Source organism: Seriola aureovittata, chromosome 12, assembly GCF_021018895.1.
Source record: "Seriola aureovittata isolate HTS-2021-v1 ecotype China chromosome 12, ASM2101889v1, whole genome shotgun sequence".
Taxonomy (NCBI): Eukaryota; Metazoa; Chordata; class Actinopteri; order Carangiformes; family Carangidae; genus Seriola; species Seriola aureovittata.
In genome coordinates, this window is record NC_079375.1 from 6,261,387 (window position 1) to 6,281,804 (window position 20,418).

General features: G+C 40.0%; 2 protein-coding genes across 2 annotated transcripts in view; both read left to right on the forward strand.

The window, feature by feature from the left end:
* The window catches only part of atp1a2a (ATPase Na+/K+ transporting subunit alpha 2a), a 34,633-nt gene extending 21,822 nt beyond the window's left edge, over positions 1–12,811 (forward strand). Inside the window, exons 15-24 of the mRNA XM_056392430.1 lie at positions 2,353–2,489; positions 3,248–3,398; positions 4,079–4,247; positions 5,214–5,368; positions 7,599–7,722; positions 9,676–9,821; positions 9,979–10,109; positions 10,292–10,393; positions 10,641–10,732; positions 12,355–12,811. Of these exons, the coding sequence (XP_056248405.1) occupies positions 2,353–2,489; positions 3,248–3,398; positions 4,079–4,247; positions 5,214–5,368; positions 7,599–7,722; positions 9,676–9,821; positions 9,979–10,109; positions 10,292–10,393; positions 10,641–10,732; positions 12,355–12,383 (1,236 nt within the window). The 3' untranslated portion in view covers positions 12,384–12,811. The remainder of the gene's footprint in view (positions 1–2,352; positions 2,490–3,247; positions 3,399–4,078; positions 4,248–5,213; positions 5,369–7,598; positions 7,723–9,675; positions 9,822–9,978; positions 10,110–10,291; positions 10,394–10,640; positions 10,733–12,354) is intronic.
* Positions 12,812–14,722: 1,911 nt separating this feature from the next.
* On the forward strand, positions 14,723–19,772 carry sdhc (succinate dehydrogenase complex, subunit C, integral membrane protein). The gene is made up of 6 exons (XM_056390358.1): positions 14,723–14,800; positions 16,763–16,822; positions 16,957–17,058; positions 17,905–17,966; positions 19,057–19,220; positions 19,526–19,772. The coding sequence occupies exons 1-6, from the start codon at positions 14,784–14,786 to the stop codon at positions 19,628–19,630; spliced, it is 510 nt and encodes a 169-aa protein (XP_056246333.1). The 5' UTR covers positions 14,723–14,783; the 3' UTR covers positions 19,631–19,772.
* Positions 19,773–20,418: the final 646 nt, after the last annotated feature.

The following is a 20,418-nucleotide window of genomic DNA, read 5'->3' on the forward strand; positions in this document are numbered from 1 at the left end:
TATGGGAAAAGTGGATTTTGCACATTTAATTTCAGGTACAGTAGCTGTCATGCTTCCTTTGAAAATTATTTTTGAAAGACACACTGTAATTGGCTTAAAGAACAAACTAGAGGCAGAAGTGAGTCAAGTTGTTACAATTGGTTAAGTGAAGAGTTTATGCAAAAAAAGGCAACAAAACTGATGATATGTCTGATAAATTGTTGAAATTGCAAAGTTTTGTAAGAGATTTAGTTTTTCTTTATAAGCTCTCTTCTGACTGAGGCATTATGGGATAAACTATAAACCGTGCCATGTCTTTTTTTGACCTGACGAAGATTTGAAGGGATGGAAATTTTTGTTTATCTCAATACATTTGTAGTTTGGAGTCATAGCAGACTTTATTCTTTGAATTGATGTTGTTTCACTGATAGCATTGCACCTTTAGTATAGTTCACGCGGCAACCTCTGCAGCTGAAGAATGAAGCCAACACAGTGCCAAAACCCGCAGTTCCTTGATTGGCCACCTGAGTCTGGCTCCAAAAGCAAGTCAATCCCCATAGACTCCCATGTTAAAATGCCCATCTTTACAGCAGAAATAAACATGTTTACGTCCTGGTACAAAATCAGGCTTAGTCTCTACAGCTAATTTCCTCCTTCATGACAATTGTACAATGTGTGATACTCATCTCTTAAAATTGTATGAGGGCTTAAAGTTATGAATAATTGAGGGTGTAGGCGCTTTGAGTGACAGGTGGGTGAGTGTATGTTTGCCACAAACTCACCCTCCTCTTTGCCCATTTTTGGATTAGCCTGGAGTTAGGCGGAGTCAGGCACTGGCAAGATGCCGACAGCAGAGCAGCTCACTCTGAGCTCTAAAACCGCTCTTCAGAAACCTATGGGTGACCCCACGAAGGTTATGTCCATCTTTATATACAGTCTATGCTATAGATACACTCCCCTCTAAATCACTGTACTATCGGTTTATTTGATGACGAGCAAAATATTGACATCTATAGGCTACATTACAAAGGCTAAGTGGGAAATGGGAAAATTTTAATGCTAACATATGTGTATATATATATATATATATATATATAGTACATATTGTTGCTTCTCTGCAAGTTAAATGTGGCGATGGGTGGTCAACATGAGTGTTCGAATATTCTTTTATGCAGATGATATCGTAGTTGTGATGATATATGTGAACACACTTTATATAACTGCTGAACCGTGTCAGAAATGGGAGACTTTAGGCATATTGCCTGATTGATTGACAGTTTTGTATGTACTATACACATCTGTTAAAATCCAGTGTATTCAGCCTGAGCTCAGGTTGGAAGGTTAATGAGTGAAGTACAGACATTTCAGCTCAAAGTGCATCCTTGCTCCATGGCATCAGTCCAAAGGCTTCAGTGCAATATATAGTGCTCTATTTTTTTTATTGCACTTTCCTTTTTCCTGCTCTATATTATTATAGTGGGGGTGGTGGTGGTGGTGGAGATTTTCAGAAAGGTGTATGACTCATTATTGCTTTGCTTTTTCATAAAAGGTTTTCAAATAAATGATTTGTGTGGATACAGTTTTGCTATGAACCTAAAGTATGGTCCTCATGTTACTGTCTGGGTGTCACATTATTACACGTACATGTTTCATATATGCAACCCAAAAGCCCTGGATATTGCTTTAACTTTTAGTGAAGGTTTACTCCTTTATCTTTGGCCACAGAAATAGAAAATGTTATTGGTCTATTCAGAAGTATCGCAGACGCAGAGACGCAGTGATTTTGATGAAACTGAAAATAAATCCATTAAACACTATGTTCTTTTGTCACTTATGTAATGAAATGAGAAGTGAAATTTTTTTTTTTTTTTTAGTCAAGTCTGCTTCTGTCAGTTTCTGGTATTTGGATTAATACAATAAACCGAACATATGTCAGGAGAGCTCCTTCAGAACATGAAGCAGCTTGCAAATCACACTAAGACTAATCACTAAACGTTGAAACGAGAATAACTTTGTGGAGGGCAAATGGAAATATGCTGCCTGAAACCAGTCATATGACTCATTGTTAAGCTGTTGCAGGTGTTCTGGGCGGCTGTTTCATGAACTCACTACTTTGTTTTTGGATTCAAGCCCATTATTTTTCCTGTGAGACCACCCCACACTGTTATCTCTGGAGATGAACTGCTAACCCCTAATAGCACCATTCTTTTCCACTGTAACTACACAACACATTTGTTCTGACTTATAGACCCTAAAGCTCCATACTGCACTGTAGCTCAAGCAAGCTGTGATACATGACATACAGGTGAGATATAGTGGGGTTTAATGTGATAATGGCCTATGATTTATGGGACCTTCTGTTTGTCTGGTCAGGTGATCATGGTAACCGGGGACCACCCAATCACAGCCAAGGCCATCGCTAAAGGTGTGGGCATCATCTCTGAGGGCAACGAGACTGTAGAAGACATCGCTGAGAGGCTGAACATCCCTCTGAGCCAGGTTAACCCCAGGTCTGTGTGTGTGTGTGTCTGTTTGTGTTTGTGTGTGTGTCAGGCTTTGTGCTAAAGGTTTTGTGCGACTGCGAGTATGTGAGGCATGCCTTGTCCACTGGATGTGTGTGCATGTAAGGTTGCGTGTCAATTAAAGAAACAGTTTTTTAAACACATTTCGGGAACTATGCTTGAGACCAAACAGATGCTATTTCTCAATATGAGTACTTCACTACAAGTACCTGGTAAAACAATAGACACCAAAACCCCCATAACACCTCAAATTATCGTAGTTACACTTTGTTTTTTGTAAGAATGAAAACAAATCAAGATATAACTCCTTAATTTCGGAGGTTTCGAGGTGCTGGTAGTAGGAGTTTCTCACTTGTGCACAGTTTTTAATCTTTATGCTAAGCTATGCTAAGCTCAACTATCCAGCCACTGGCTCCAGTTCATTTTGAGCAGATAGACACGTGGGTTTTATTGATCTTCTCATCCTGCTCTCTGCAAAAAAAATGTAAAAAATAAATTTCCTAAAATGTCAAACTATTCCTTTAAGACAGAGTGCAGGGAAAAGTGTGTGTTGCATGATGCATGATGATGTTGATGATGATGGATGTGTGTGTTTGTTTGTTTGTGTGTGAGAAAGAAACAGAGGGACAAACTTGAGGAGAAAACAAGAAAATGTCAATAACCTCCTTTGCATAATTGTCCCAGGTATCAGTGGCTCCTTACTGTGTCTGTGTCTGTGTGTGTGTGTTTATTTGTGTGTTTCCCAGGGATGCCAAGGCGTGCGTGGTGCATGGCTCAGACCTAAAGGACATGAGCTCTGAGTACCTGGACGACCTGCTGAGGAACCACACTGAGATAGTGTTTGCTCGCACCTCTCCTCAGCAGAAGCTCATCATTGTGGAGGGCTGCCAGAGACAGGTCAATGGACAGGAGTGTGTGAATGTGTGTGTGTGTTTGGGCCTTTTTGATAGCGTACAGCTGAATAGCGATGCGTGTGTTTTTAAATGGATGAATGTAAGCATGTGTGTGTTTGTGATAAAGTCTGGATGAATGCTTGAATGCCTCTGTTTATGTCTAAGTGTGGAGGTATGGTTGAATACAGGTGTGTGAATGTGTGTGTGTCGCTGCCATTTTAAGCTGAATACAGTTTTCTCTGTGCATTTGAGCTATTTGTTAGTACAGGCGGTTCAGTGGATGAATGCAGGGTTTTATATATATGTGTGTGCATGTTATGGCAGCCCATTTCTTAGTATACAGCAAAATACAAGTGTGTTTCTGTATCTGATACAAACTATACATTAAAATCTTATATAAAACCTTATATATGCCTTAATGTGTGTGCTCAGCTTTTCTTATGTGAACATCCCCATATATTGAGGTCATGCAACAGTTCACCCTGACTCTCTCACTCTGTGTGACTGAGTGATTACAACTCTATTCCATTTTTCATTTAATCTCCCCAGAGCTGCTTTGAAAAGACATTATTAAGACAGAAGGGGAGGGGGGGCAGAGAGGGAAGTGGAGAGAGAAAAGCTTAAATCATGGTACTTATCTTTCTCTTCTTGACACTTTTTATTCACTGGTCCTTGTGGGTGCAGGGGGCGATCGTGGCTGTGACGGGCGACGGTGTGAACGATTCTCCAGCCTTGAAGAAAGCCGACATCGGCGTTGCCATGGGGATCGCCGGCTCTGATGTGTCCAAGCAGGCGGCTGACATGATCCTGCTGGACGACAACTTTGCCTCCATCGTCACCGGAGTGGAGGAGGGTGAGTGTGGAGGGGAAGGGCAGAAAAGAAAGAGAGAAAGACAGGGTGACAGAATGGAAGAATAAAACAAGGAAATGATGAGGAGAGAGGAAGCCAAGATAGAGAGAAAAGGGAGAAAAAAGTGAGTCAGAGAAACAAAGGGACAGAAGATTTAAAGACTTAAAAATTAAGAAAACTCTGCCAGCGAGCTCCTTTTTCATGCAGTAACAGAGACCGGAGATCATTTTTGAATATATACCTAAAAATTGAAAATGTGACACGAATATCATTGTGGCTGATTTCACACATTATTCAACAGAAATGAAACCTGAAACTTTAGAGTCAAAATTAGGACATTTTTAAATTAAGTTTTCACTTACTTGAGACTTGATTTCCCAAAGACTTGAACTAACTTGAGACCTGAAGGGAAAAAACATTCAACTCTCAAGTTTTGAACTGTAAAAACCCAGGACAATAATAAAGGAATAAGACAGCACTAAGCAGGCCTTACACATTTTATTCTTATGCCTATGTATTAAAAGGACTCAGTCTCAGTTATGCCCAAAAAAACGTTTTTCAAAGGAAAGTGTCAGAGTTTCACATCATTTTAATGACCAGCATTCAGAGACCTGAAAGACTTGCATTTTGCTTTTTAAGACTTGTGTGAATTAACATGGCTTTGCTCTCAAGGACTTGACTTGAGTGTTGCCACAATTTAATCTAAATTAAGGGGGGCTAATATGATCTGAGAAAATCCATGAGTAATGTAGATGTGCTGACAAAGCAGCGAGTCATTTTTTATTTTAGTGAGGAAAATGGAAACATTAAACGAAAGGAAAAGACAATATTCCAACTATACCACAGTATAGTAACCAGTATCCCATCCCAAATCTACTCACATATCTCAGTATTAATAATATATCAATATAAACGTCTCTCCCAGCTCTACTTTGAAGTATTCACTTCTTGTCTTTTCCATCGCTGCAGGTCGTCTCATCTTTGACAACTTGAAGAAGTCCATTGCATACACACTGACCAGTAACATCCCAGAGATCTCGCCCTTCCTCCTCTTCATCATTGCTAGTGTTCCTCTCCCTCTGGGAACAGTGACCATCCTCTGCATCGACCTCGGCACTGACATGGTGAGCACTGTGGGGAGAGGGGGAGGTGGAAGTAACACGCAACATCCCTCGATTTCTTTGTAGACATGCTAACAATAGTTTTCCCTCCATTATCTCAATGAATACCTTTGATTGAGTTTCTGAAAAACTAGCACTTAATAGGCTGGAAAGGCTGTTCTTTTATTTTCAGCTCATAATGTTGCTTTTGTATTTGAAAAATTAGAGCTTTTTAGACAACTTTCAACCTCTCAATACAACACTGTACACAATCAATTTCTTAATGTTTTAGATTTGTCTTTATTTATTGGTTCACACTGTGGAGCCTTCTCAGCGCGCGGAAGCTAATTGTCGGCTAATTCTAGCGACTCGTCTCAATGAGGGAATGCTAATTATTAGCGTGCTGCATAGCTACAGGCACGCTAAAGGTGACAATAAGGTAAACGGTGTTAATACCAGTGTCAAAAATGAACGCCTGAAGGTAGAAAAAGAATAAAATGTTTGGTGTAATTATTCCTCTCTGTCGGTGGGAGAAATCGCTCTTGGCTCACCGCCGACGACCATTTGTTCAATCAGAACAAAGAGCGGGTGACGCTCACATACAGATTTACATTTCACAGCTCTACCATTTCCAGATGCCAGTTTCTCCATTGTATTTCCGGCAGCAACAAAAAAGAGTTGCTGGCACGCTGCTTGCCTGAGGGGCGTAATCCATCATTTCAGAAGAAAGGAAGCACACGATGAATATATTCAAAAGGACTTGTTCACTTGTGTTCATTACTTTAACTTTAATTTTTCCTGCTCTCAGCCACCAGACATTAGTGTGCAGCTGAAACTGCTTCTTATACAACCCAATGAGCCAAAAGCTAGAATTTTTCTTTTTTTTTTTTTTTTTTTACAAGTAATGAGGTACGTGTATTATAATGGTCTCATATTCAACAGGCAAGGAGCATTTTTAAGTCTCCACAGGTTAAAGATACAACCTTGCTCGCATTGCTAATAAAGTGACTCCACTTATTTCTCTCAGGTGACATAAAAAAAAAAGAACTGCTTTGGTTTTCTAGCAGCAGGACAGATTTGTTCATGCTGACAAATATTTACTTAACTGTCTGAGATCACAGGGACAGTGCATCCTTTATTGGCTGAATTTCTCTTTAAAGATGTGATGATTGAAGTTTAAAAGCACCTAATTTGTGCACCTATTTTGCATATAAAAACCCTTCCCTTCAAAGTAACATGTCTGCATGTGTTTAATAAACGCTGGTGGAGAGAACAGCTGGATGTCTGCTTTGATGAGCGGGACCTTCAAATTAAAAAATATTGAAATATTCAATGAAGTACCTGAACTGTTTATAGTACAGTAAACAAGTAAAACTACAAATTTCCCATGTCTGCTGGTGAGGTTGTTAACAGCTTGTTAACAGCTTAGTTCAACTCCAGGCTACAGGCTTGAGGGCTCTGCTGAGATTTAGCAGTGACAAGCAGCACTTGGAGTCTGCTATGATTATTTTTAGCAAGCACTGCCATGTGGAAAAGGATGGCTGCAAAAGATGTTTATCAAAGCAAGATGTGGCACACTTAAGAATGCTTCAAGACTGAAATTTGGATATTTTACACAATTTCTCTCTCCCACACACACACACACACACACACACACACACACACACACACGCACACACACACACACACACATGCTTTCAGTGTTGTGTCATATCCCTTTCCCTTGTCCTTGTATTTCTCAGCTGCTGTGGGTCAGGGGAGTATAACACCAAAACAAACTGGATTTGTCCACCACAGAGCATGTGTTCGCTTTCACACAGTGCCATGTCTTCACCTCAAATCCCACCTAAGTCGCAGAGATTTCCTGCCCTAAGTCACACATATTGCTCTGTTGCTTACCTGGTAAAACCAGCCAATATAAGATCTTTATTACAGGGACCTTTCTACCCTCCCGTTTTATGAGTGTCTTGAAATTCACTATCAGTCTCTCTCTCCACTTGTCTCCTCTCCCTGGCTCTCTCTCCATCACTGTCACTGCGTCTTCTTTCCCCTCTCCTTGCCCTTTTTCTGTCTTTTCTCTCTCCACACGGTGATTGAATGCTGAATTATATTAATAGTGCCATGTCTAGTCTACTCCATGTCTGGCACTGTCATCGCGCCTTTGTCCCGATGCCACGAAGACAAATTCCTGCACATTTATCGTACAGGCTGCATAAAATGAGCCGATTCTGTTCTGTCCTCCCCTTTCTCACAGGTTCCAGCTATCTCATTGGCTTACGAGACAGCTGAGAGCGACATCATGAAACGCCAGCCAAGGAACCCCAAGACAGACAAGCTGGTCAATGAGCGTCTCATCAGCATGGCCTATGGACAAATAGGTTTGTCCTCTTATGTCTCGTAACCTCTCTGCGCCACAGCTCTTAAACCTGAATCACTGCGACAGGCTTCTTGTAGTGAAGTTATGGTGATAATAAACATCACAGGCATAAAAACATAAAATAATGACATTTATCTGAAATTCTTACTGCCTTTTGTAAATGTTTAGGCACCTACAGCTCTAGAGGTGAGCGGCAGCGACGAGAGATTCCCACAAATTTCATCTAATTGTTGTGACATTTACAGCAAATTGAGAGTGGAGAGTGCAACTATTTTCTACTTAATCTTGGTCGTGTTTCACTGGTTGGAGCTTCACTTGAATACATGCTTTTTATCTCTGGTTTTTATATGTTTTGGGAATAGTGAAGAATCAAAGGGCTGGACCAATTTCATAGGCTGTTAAGTAGGTCAAAATATGACGGGGGGCTTTCATTGGATGGCACCCAATTTAAAGCCGAACACGTTCAAAACACTGGGGCAAAACTTTAGCAGGTCACATCAAATCACATTTACAAACCGCTGCTTTGACATTACAGCTTGAAGCCTCTACAATGAGCACTTAACCGATCTGATCTGAGTAAAAAGAGTAAAAATCACGAGCGACCAGGGAGGAAAAGTAAAAGCGTTGGGGGGAGGGGGGGATGCAGCCAGTTTTTCTCTCACTGACATAGCGGTGCTGAAATCTATCAACATAAACACTGACCTGGTGCAGGGTTTCAATTAAATAACATAATGAAGAAGATGATTAATAAGCATCGTCTCAACCCTGGATCAGTACTCATGGAGGTTTGGTATATGCAAAGACTTAAGCTCTAAAATAAGATGTCCATCACGGAGAAATCGTTACACCCACTCTGACAAAACGAATTTGCCAACATGAAATTAAAACTCACTATCAGTTATTATTGCCGTCCTTAACTGTCTGGAGCCATTTGCTTACAAAAAAAAAATACCATTGAGGAGGACACAGGGAAGAAGATACAATCACCTGCGCTGTTTCTTTTTTTTTTTTATTCATTAAGCGACAAAGACCAGGTGCACTGAGGCTGAATATATAATAGAGCGACTATAGACTCAAAATGTGCTTTTTCTCGTGATACAAGTCAGTTTATTTGTTATATTTTGGTGCAATCCTTCTAAATAAGTAATTGAAATAAATATGAGATAAATCCTGTTATTTTGCTACTTGTTGGACCCTAGAGAGTTAATCAAATGGCATCCCCAAATTTATTAGATAATAGTTTGAGTAGCACAGAAATTATTGTTGTGAACATACTCCCACTCCTGGGAAGAACTGTGTAATCAACAACTTATTATAATGAAAATGGAGACAATGTTTCATTGATGCACTTTGAATTAATTGATGACTATTAATTGCTAGTCTAACATGCAGAGCCTTTAAGGCAACGCACCTCAGGTCAGCTGAACATGCAAAAATAGGAAGATTTTCAGTCTGACACAGAAAGAAAAAAACTTCCTATAAAATTATTAGGAAATTACAGATCTGTAAAATAAAGTAGGGTTGAACAATTAAATGAAATAATATCGAAATTGCTATGTGGCCAAGTGCTATATCCAAATCACAGGAGCTGCGATTTTTTGATAACTGTAAGACGTGTGACAACATAATGCATAATGGTGCTACAGAGATGCCCCTGGCCTACAGATCATATTCTACAGATGTGAGGGAACGTGCTTGTTTTGGTACAGACCCCAGCAAAAACCACATCATTTTCTTTCTAGTGAAAATTAAATGCAAAATGTATCATTCCCATTAACATTGCGGCTAATATCGAAATATCTGTCAAAAATAATCATAGTATGATTTTGCACATTGTTCAATAAAACATTCTCATGTAATGTAAAATCATGTTTAGATAACCTTTATACTAAAAGGAGTGAACTTGTTTCGGCATTGATCCCTTATTAATGGCCATGCACATTTCATAAAACAGGTATGATCCAGGCTCTGGGAGGTTTTTTCACCTACTTTGTGATTCTGGCTGAAAACGGATTCATCCCAAAAACCTTGGTGGGCATTCGCGTCAACTGGGACGACAAAGGAGTCAACGACCTGGAGGACACCTACGGCCAGCAGTGGGTAAGGAGCGGGGCATGAAGACAAACCCACGCACCCTGTGAATACTTCCACACTCATTCAAGAATAAATTGTGTGTGTGTGTGTGTGTGCGTGCGTGTGCGTGTGTGTGTGTGTGTGTTTGTGTGTGTGTGTGTGTGTGTGGGTATCAATTCGGCAGACCTACGAGCAGAGGAAGATCGTTGAATTCACCTGCCACACCGCCTTCTTCGCCAGCATCGTGGTTGTCCAGTGGGCTGATCTTATCATCTGCAAGACCAGGAGGAACTCCTTGTTTCAGCAGGGCATGAAGTAAGTGAGGGAGGGAGAGAGGGAGGGAGGGAGAGAGGTCAGGGTGGAGAAGGATGTGAAATCAAGGCATGAATCAAAGTATTTAGGAAGGCAGAGAAGAAGAGAGCGTTTCTTTAATTTGTCTGAACCTTGATTGCCTCAGCCTTCTGTCTCTTAATTTGTTCTGATTCTCTGTTCAACAGGAACCGGATCCTGATCTTCGGCCTGTTTGTTGAGACCGCTCTGGCTGCCTTCCTCTCCTACTGCCCGGGAATGGACATTGCCTTGCGCATGTACCCCCTGAAGTACGCTCTGCATATTCATATCTCCACTGAACAGAAAAATAACCTCTTAAAGAGCTAACAGGCTGCCATTAGCCTGTCACTCTCGGCTTTAAATGAAGTCTGTGATCTTCTTAAACACCACGTTGTTATCCGTAATATTCAAAAATGACTGCAATGAATTTAATCATTTGGACCCTGCCTGTGAATCACTGCTGCTCTCTCCATCCCTGCCTCTGTTATACTCTATACTTTTTCTCCTTCCTCTCAGGATCCTGTGGTGGTTCTGCGCCTTCCCATACAGTCTTCTCATCTTCATTTATGATGAGGTCCGTAAATTCATTCTGAGGAGGTCCCCTGGAGGTAAGCAGTTATTAAAAAAGAAAGCAAGATTAAAAGGTTTCAACCTTATTTGTCTTGTTAATAAGCTAGAAAAAAAAAAAGATTGCCAGGTTGCCAGGGTTGACATCCATATCAAAGGAACCTCGTGCCATTTTCCACCAAGACTTTTACCCCTCTCAGCCTTCCTACAGTCTTTTAAAAATAAAATCCAAAAAGAGTAGACTGTCCACTCCTTGAAGGACACGCTGATTGACAAAGTCACCACAGCTCTGCTCTGCTGATCTGACCTGAAAGATCCCAGCAAGCATCTGACAGATGGTGACGTGCAGGAGAAGACCAAGTTCAATATCATTTCAAAGTAACACTTTTTTTTTTTTCAACGGTTTTGAGCTGAGATCAAAAAAAGCAAAGTACAGGTATCAATTTTACAAAACAATGTTTGCGGCAATTATGGAAAAAGGATATAAGCTTTCATTTTGGTGTAACATTTCAAAATTGGTGCCAGCTGTCATGTTTTTGGGATAAAGTCCATGATGCAAATTGTGCACTTCACATAATTTCCGGCAGAATCTGAGGCAGAACAAAGCAGGAACTCGCCTACAAGTCATATCAATCCTACATTTAACCATAAGGGAGGCTTTAAGTCTAACCCCTTAGCAATGTGCTGAAATCTACCAAGCATCCAGCAGAACACAAGCCTCTCAAAGCTGAACAATACCTCCACTTCCAAAGCCGCGGCCTCGCCAACACTTGACTGATTATTCTTTGTCTTCCAGGTTTGATTTCTGACAAAATAGCTTGTAAATGCAGTGCTGTCTGGCAGTTCACTCGAGAACTCTGCTTAATAAATGGAGCAGAAAAACACAGCTAATAAACAGGAAAACATCCAGTGGTGAAAATCACACATGCACATCACCGCTGTAATTTAATTTGATCTGATTCTTGGGCCGAGGGCTGCATCCGCACCACGTTTCAACCAAAGTCCTTCGATTGTTTTCTTCTTTTAATATCTTGCTAATAAACAGACAGGGGTGAAAACATAAGCAGCTTCCAACTCTGTTGATGGAAGCATTTAAGAATAAAAACATTTAGTGAGTCTTCTGCTTTTGGCCCGAAGGTAGAAATCTTTAGCTGTTTGCAGCGTGTGAAATGACAAAACATGTAGGCAGGACTCTTTTTGGATTCAGTCAGCGAGTAAACCTGTGTCAAACAGATCCTACCTGTCCAACACCAACAGAAACAGTCGCAAATGACAAGAGAGGAAATTAAAGCAGGCTGATGAAGACACTTGAGCTATGCCCCAAAGATCGTACATATGATATAGACGCACTACAATGGCTCCAAATCTGTTCACTGCCACAGTGTTTCAGCCGATGAGGGGCAAGACTTGAGGAGACAAATACAATTTATCGTGACAGTTAATCATTTCTGTTAATCTGTGTGTCACGGGCTGCTGATCAGAGACTCTGAGTTATAAGGGGATTCATTTGGAAATGTACAGAGACAAAGGCAACGAGATGAATACAAATAGAGCAGTACAAAAGGATATTATGAAAACTCCTCGCCTGTCATTTCGCTCTCTGACACTTTCCCCCTCTCTCTCTCTCCTATTCTGTTTCTCTCTCTCTCGCTCTCTCCTCCAGGTTGGGTGGAGCAGGAGACATATTATTAACATTCAGAAAATGTCAGTTTGAATTGTGTGTCTGTGAGTGTGTATGTGTGTATGTGTGTGTGGGTGTATGTGTGTCTGTGTGAGAGGGTAGAACTGTGTGTATGTGTGTGTGTGTGTGTGTGTGTGTGTGTGTGTGTGTGTCTGTCAGTTGTAATATTGCATGGATCAGTTCCCAAATCTGATTATCATAAAAATACTGCTGAAAATACGCTTTTGATTGTGCTTTGAGTTTTTCTTTTTTGTGTGTTTTGCGTGTGTGTGTGTGTGTTTTCTCAGAAAACATTTCCAGCAGAACAATGATAATGTACACTTTTTGTGCCTTACATAAACTGTTACCAAAGTGATGTATTATGGCCTGTTTGGCTATAAAGGAATACCAAATGTTGCTCATCATGTGAAATGTACCAAATAAAAAGTATTCCAACATATCCGTGACCTCTGATTTAGTTATTAGCCATTAGGGCGGCTGTGGTTCAGGAGGTAGAGCGGCTCGTCCACTAATCAGAAGGTCGTGGTTTGATCCCTGGATCCTACAGTCTGTGTGTCACAGTGTTCTTGCATGGGCAAGATACTGAACCCCAAATTGCCTCTGATGGCTGTTCCAGCAGTGTATGAGTGTGTGTGTACGGTAGAAGTGCTGTATGTATGAATGTGTACGTGAACGGGTGGATGTGGCTTGTAGTGTGAAGCGCTTTGAGTGGTCCATAAGACTAGAAAAGCGCTTTTGAGGTGCAGTCAATTTACCATTTAGTCTCATGTTCAGTATCATTCCTTATTGCTATTATTACTCATTATTGCTTTTGAGTCAGTTGAATGTTGGACCTAAAACTGGCAGAAGATACAGAACAACTTGTCAGTTTTATTGTGAAAGGCACCATATGTAACAATAAATGTGTGTTTTCCAAACCACATATTAATTACCGTGACTGAATTAGAAATTTTCACCTATTTCCAATCACATTACTCCCATTTCACCGACCCTTATTTTGACGTTGCATGTAAATCAATCAGTTCACATGGGCCACACTAAAAGATGCATTAATCAGCTGGGCATATATATCAGTTGATATTAGCTTATAGCATATACATCAGTATCAGCATGGCAGCCAGTAAGTTACAAGAGAGTGGAGAACAAAAATGCCAAAGGTATCACACGTCATTTAGAAACCATATTGCTGTCAGTTTGTTCACCAGAGAGCACTGACATGTTGATTTTTTCAAATGTAAAATGTCCTGCTTAATACATATTGTGAAAAATTTTGGTCAAATATAGATGTTATCAGATTTTTTAAACTCTATTATATCAATATTGGGATCAGCATCAAAAATTCTATGAATGGCCATGTTTTCTCGACCTCCTTATCCATTGTGTTCAGTATGACCTCTTGTCTTCTAATCACTGCACATTTGCCACCTTACTGTCAAAACAGTCAAGGAAAAAACTGACAGGCATCAAATTTCTGGAATCAGCTCTGTGTTACTTGTTCAAAAACCTTTAAATCTAAAGTCAAAGGTAATTTCAGTACTTTCTAAAAATGAATTAGAAATGTGTTTCATCTCTCATACAACCAACCTAAATATTGTCTACTCTGAGTCCAACATTGCTTTACTATAGGAACCCAATACTGGGCTGCTTCTAGGCATCATTAACCTTGCTACCATTTTGTTAACGGTTTGAGTGTGTGTGTGGATGTCTCATGCTATGTGCGTGTGTGACTGTCTTGTCTTTCTGTTGTCTGCACTGTATTTTACCTGAAAATGATCATTGGTGCTGCTGTATGTTTCTCTATGTTTTCCTATCTCAGTTACATTTTAAAACATTCATAAACATTGATTTAATTGTATTATTATTTTTTTTTTTTTTTAAATCTCTCTTATGTAAGCTATATTTATTTATTGAGAATTTTTACAGTTTGAGGGGTGGAGAGTAGACACATTTCAACAACATGCTCATAAATGTGAATGAGAACAAAGCATGCGAATATCATAGCCTGATCAAAAAAGTTATTCTCTGATCAACAAATTAATCGAATAGTCAACTTGGCTAATGCAATAAATAAAAAAATAAAAAAATAAAAATACTGATGTTACATTTTACCAAAGAAGACATTTATTTTTAATTCCTTGCATTATTTATGTAGAGAGAACAAGTTCCTGTGCTGGCTCACCTTTATGTACGTAATACCGTATTTGCTGGTGTAATATGATGACAAAGACCAAAAAGATCATAAATGTGAATGAGAGACAGGGAGAGTGGAAATCACACTAACGTCTTCACCTCGCTCTGACCTGCTCTGACCTACTCTGACCTTCTGAGAACAGATTGTCTTGGCTCTGGTCTGAGATCCAGGCGGAATAACAACATCCGTTACCGTCACTTCCGTTCCACGCCTGTCAAACATGGCGCTGCTTCTAAGGTCAGTACATCTGCGCTACATAACGTTTGGGCTCAAGGGAAGACTTTTGTGTCAAATTTCGGGTCTATCCTATCAGTTGACACATTAACAGCATAATGTTGTTACAGCTGCTGACAACGCACCCGAGTGTAGCTTTTTACTTTGGTTCTTATCGTTATGTGTTGGAAATATGGAGGGACGTATCGCTAGCTGACATTAGCTAGCGGCTAGCCGTTATCGGGTACGTTTGAAAGCTAACAGAGTGGACTTTGGCTCCGATTATTATTAATGACAGACTTAAACGGCTCTGTTTGCTGGCTTTACTATTTATATGGGCGGTGTTCGACACAAACTTAATTCGGCGTTGTTTGCTAGGCATCCTAATAAGGGGGTTTAGCCTGGTTAAGCTTGGAGTTAGCTAATAGTTTGTGTGGCTGCACTGTGGTGCCCTTACGAACAGAATATTGACCATCTGGAAAGTGAAATGATTGTTGAACTTTGTCCGCTTCATCCACTTCAGGTGGATGTTAAAGATAAGTACAGTATCCATTAAGCTTATCAAATAAATGTTTAACACCGCCCCGAGGAGGTTTGTTTATTCCTCCTTTCGCAAGATAGAGATTTAGTTCAACTTTCTCTTCTGTTATCTTCTCCTTGATCAAATTGACTTGGTTTGCCTGTATTGCTCAGACCTGGCGTGAACACTAGTTCTCTCTCTCCCTCCCTCTCTCTCTCTCTTTCTCTCTCTCTATTGTTTACACAGTACTGTGCAAAAGTTTTAAGCTAAAAGTAAAGTGAAGATGCTTTCAAAATAGCATACTAAGTGGAGTAAACAGAAGAATAACTAAATTGAATCAATGTATGTTCATTAATATTCCCCATGATCTGTATATAAGTTTTGGTATTTTAAACATATCGTCACTGAATACTGGGGATGAATGCTACAATTTAGCTGTAATTCACATCTTTTCATGTTATTCATATTTTTGATGATATTTTTATATATATTTTAGTCTGCCGTTAGTCACTTACTCATATTGTTTTTCTTTTGGTACTTGCTTCTGTGCGCTACTCTTAGTGTTGTACTGTACATGTGTAGGATCAATAAAGTACCTACCAAGGCTTGAACTCACCTCGTTCCTCCTGTGAGCAAAATGACTTGAATCAGTCGCCCAGTGAGTGAGTGTATCCCTGCAAAAACAAATAACGTGTGCAGGGATACGCTCACTGACTGAGTGAGTGATTGAAGTCATTGATTCGTTTGTGCAGCGATACACTCATTCTCACAGTCAGTGAGTGTATCCCAGAATTCCTGTCGGGGTCATGTCGTGCTCGGTTACCACTCTCTCGGACTTGGCTGGGGTTCAGGCAGCACTCCTTCTTCTTGTCACCGAGGATAATTTATTGTGGCTGTATATTGGGTTTGTTTTAATGCTGCAGAAAAAACTTGGAATTTGACACCTCACTGATAGTATTGTGTGATGGAAAGAAGTGCCTAAAACTTTCTAACAGTACTGTATATCTGTTTAGTGCAGCATCAGAGCAGTAAGGGTGTTTTAGAAATCAGGTTGTAAGACATATGTCATAGCAATAGCACTCTGTGTTAACAGCATCATTTATATCATTTATGTAATTTCTCATAGTATAAAAAAAATTATGGATTCAGTAATAGATTGAGTACTGAAATATTCTCACCCCTTTTTTTATATTCTTCTGTGATATTTGTGTCACTGATGATGCATCAAAACGATAGGTGCCTGAAATAAGTTTTCTGCTGAACATCATCTTGTCTCACTTATTACTTATCTTTCTTTTTATTGTTTAAATATTTGCCATTCTCATATATTTTGTTTCCTCAAACGGTTTATGGAACAGTCCTATTATTAAAAATTCTCCACAAGCAAACTTGATGTGTACTAGATTCTGTGTATTTGTATTAGCGATTCTTCATTTCAACACTTCTTTTTTGTCTTTTGTCTTTAGGACATTTGCCCGTCAGGGTGTCTGTCTCTCCAGACCACAGTTCAGCGTGCTCTACAGACAGTGAGTTGTGTGTGTGTGCTTCTGAGAGAGAGAGAGAACAAGAGCAAGAACTCTGTTTTCACATACAAATGCTGCTACCACTCATTGTAATAATGCAGATACACAAATGCCAACTGTCTCTGTCTCCACTACAGTGCTGCTCCCATGGGAACCACAGCTAAGGATGAGATGAACAAGTTTTGGGCCAAAAATGCCAGATTAGACCGGCCCATGTCTCCCCATATCACCATCTACAAGTACGCGGTGTACCCCACATACAGTACAGAGTGTAGCCTGTGTTCAGAAAATAAACTCAAGAACAGATCTTCAAGTGAAACCATATGCTCCATTTATGTTTTACAATTTCCGCTTCATATTTTCAAAGACACTATTATTACTTGGTCTATTGCAGCACATTATCCAAGTTGAAGATGATATTACTGTTAAAGCCAATTTTCAGATCACGCAGTAATTTCATTCTTATAGCGCTTATAAAACAGCAGGAGAAGCCACCATCACCAGAAATGTCCATGCCTTTGGATACATGTGGTGCAATAAGAACCTTGTACCTTTTTTACTCAGTATGTCTACATTGCAGTTTCTCAGCAGGTTTCCTTCCTGGCTATTTTTTTTTTCACTTATCATTTCTCTGTCATCCGGGATCATTTTTATGGTTAATCTCTCTGGCATTTACAATCCCAACCATTGGCTATTTATATCCACTGATTTAAATCATACCTTTTTAAGTTACTCTGTGTAAGAGCATTATCTTAATTTCCAACTGTACATGCAGACATTGAAACCTGTTAAAGTGTCAGCTGTGATTTACTTGTATTTGCAAGTTGAAAAAAATACCTCCTTTGCGGTGCTCACGGCTTTGCCTTTGAGTTTGTGTTGCTGCTTTTAAGTTGAAAAATAGAGGTGTCTTTTTTTTCTGTATTACATTGCAGTGATGTGACGTGTCAGTGGCAGCCTAACCTGACACCAAAGTTTTTAAAATTCAGGTTCAAGTTATTGGTAGTTGAGTAGTAGAGTTTTCAGTGAGCTACGTATACAGGTATATGCCATTATAGTAAAAGTGCTGCATTTCCTTTGTGTTTCAGATGGTCCGTCCCCATGATGATGTCCATCACACACAGAGGAACTGGCGTGGGGCTCAGTGGAGGTAACACATCTCAATCAATAAACCTCCGTTTTCCTTCAGTAGTTAGTTTTGTCCTTAAACTACTCACTACTCATGTCATATACATACAAAGTTTGTTGTTTTGTTGTTTCCATGTTCTTTTGTTGTTTTTGTCATTGTGTTTTATTACATTGCAGTGAAGCTGTGCTACTGCTGCTGTCAGCTTTTGATTGACCCTGAAAATCTCCTCAGGGCATTTTAGTCCATCACTATTGAATTCTGCTAAGAGCATTTACTGGCATTATAAAACACAAGTTGTTCAATACAATTGCATGTGAAAGTTAAATATAACGCTGGACTGCTAACAGCTTTTAGTCATTTGCCTGGTCTAAAGTTTGATCCTGCTGACTGACATTGTACATCAGTACCGTTGACCTTGATGTACCATGCTGGGTTCAATTTTGTTCCTGTGTTAATGTGTTCAATGAGGGTCGGTGTCCTCAACTGCCAGTCTAACATCGCATACTGAGACATAAACAGTCCCTGACTGAGTGTCAACTCGCTATGAAAATATCACACATGCTTCATCACAGTGTCTGGGCCTGTAAACTTCTTTTACTTGTATATATTTAAATGCAAATATGCATATAGAATCAAAAACTAAAGTTTAATTTTAAAGGTTGCCCATTCACATGTGCAATGGTCTGCTTTTGTGTATCCATACCTTTTTGTGTTTATATGAATTTTAAAAATTATAAAATGTTTCTACTACCATTAGGGTTTTTTTTTAATCATCCATGCAGCACAGAAACAGAAACTAATACACTGCTGTTAATTGCAGTAGCAGGCAGCCAAAGTGGAGCCTCTTTAATAAAGACCGTTGTTGTGCTTCAGTTTCATTTGCTCCCTGTAAGAAAGACTGATAGTCCAGCAGGGGAGAAGTCTGTTAACGGGCAAGACTCGTATAACTCAGGAGTTTGGTCAGATTATACTAGCATGGTGGTGATGCATGCTCGATGCGTTTATTTCATGTTGAAATGCATGAATATCAAATCTTTCTTTAACACAGTCCATCACACACACACACAAACCTTGTCCAGTTTCCGTTCTTATTGCTTTTGTCTGTGTCCAGCTATCTCTGCTTTTGCGCTGGCAGCACTGGTATTACCGGGAAATTACCCAGACTACCTGGACTTGATCCACTCGCTGTCTGTCGGCCCCTTTCTCATTGGGTTGGCCAAGTTCGGCATCTCCTTTCCCGTATCTTTCCACACCTATAACGGCATCCGCCACTTGGTAAGACTTCATAATTTCATTCATAGACCCAACAAATGTTTGTCTTTTTTCGCTCCATACTAAAGTATAATTGAGAATTGTTTGGTAATTTTTGTGCCATAACCATGTTTGATGTGGACTTAAGCTACTGAAAGAGACAGATCTCTGTGCAATTTGTTTCTCATTTTTGTCATTTTTGCTTATTTTACAGTTTTAATGGAAAACGCATTACATTTGCTGCCATTTATAAACTGACGATGTCTCTCCTGCTAAATTGTCTTCCCTCTTCTCTCTTTTTTTCATTTGTATATTATTATTTAAATTAGTGGTGGGACATTGGAAAGGGCTTCAAAATCCCAGAGGTCTACCGCACCGGCTACACAGTTATTGGTCTGTCCATCATCACCTCCATAGCCGTGGCTTTCCTCTGAGGCGCAGGAGGAGACGAGATGAGCAGAGAGGAGGGAGTTGAAGGGAATGTGGACTGTGGGAGTTTTGTGTATATGTTCTGTTCTGGCCTACTGCAGGCCCCATTTCATCAAAGTATTAAATAAAGAATTATATTATGCTGTCCGCAGAAAATGTGTTGTGATGTTTTATCCCTTGGAATTAATTATACTCTGGAAATCTTTGGGGTCATCGAATGCAGCAAGAGTGCAAAGTGCATGCAAATGTGACCTAGTTTATTTCACACTTGTTCTCTGTGTGAACAACCACCAGTGGCCAAAATTAGATGTGTCCTACATGTTTTGTCCTTATGTAATTTGTTTAATAGTGCTGTGACGTCAAATTCATTAATCACTTTACTTTGCTCTGAGTGCTCAGTCACTGCCAGCCCAACCAGTGTGTCTGCCTGTTGTCTTTGTGCACAGGAGTGTATGTTTGTGTTGCTGGAGTGGCTGTTTACTGTAGACTGTCATTCTTATTTTACCTTCTCCCGGCCGCAGCTGCTCAGATGCATTTTTAACATCAGGAAAAAGAGGGGCTGAAATGCAGAGAGGCAGCCCAGTGGTGGAAGCTGTGTATGTGAACAGGCTCCTCACCGGCAGCCTGCCTCAGGGCTTACCTCCCACTGAGACGCAGGAGCTACACACTGCACATGAACAGCTTTTGTCCTGCAGTGTGAATAAAAGCGAGCCGTGATGTAATGTCAGATCCAACTCCGTTTATGTAGGATACAGTAACAAGAGCATGCAGGGAAAAAAAAAAAAGAAGTAAA

Excerpts from the sequence above, each read along its gene's own strand:
- sdhc (XM_056390358.1), top strand. Across the intron at positions 16,823-16,956 it reads TTCAGCGTGCTCTACAGACA|TGCTGCTCCCATGGGAACCA; the intron begins GTGAGTTGTGTG and ends TCTCCACTACAG. Across the intron at positions 19,221-19,525 it reads ATAACGGCATCCGCCACTTG|TGGTGGGACATTGGAAAGGG; the intron begins GTAAGACTTCAT and ends TATTTAAATTAG.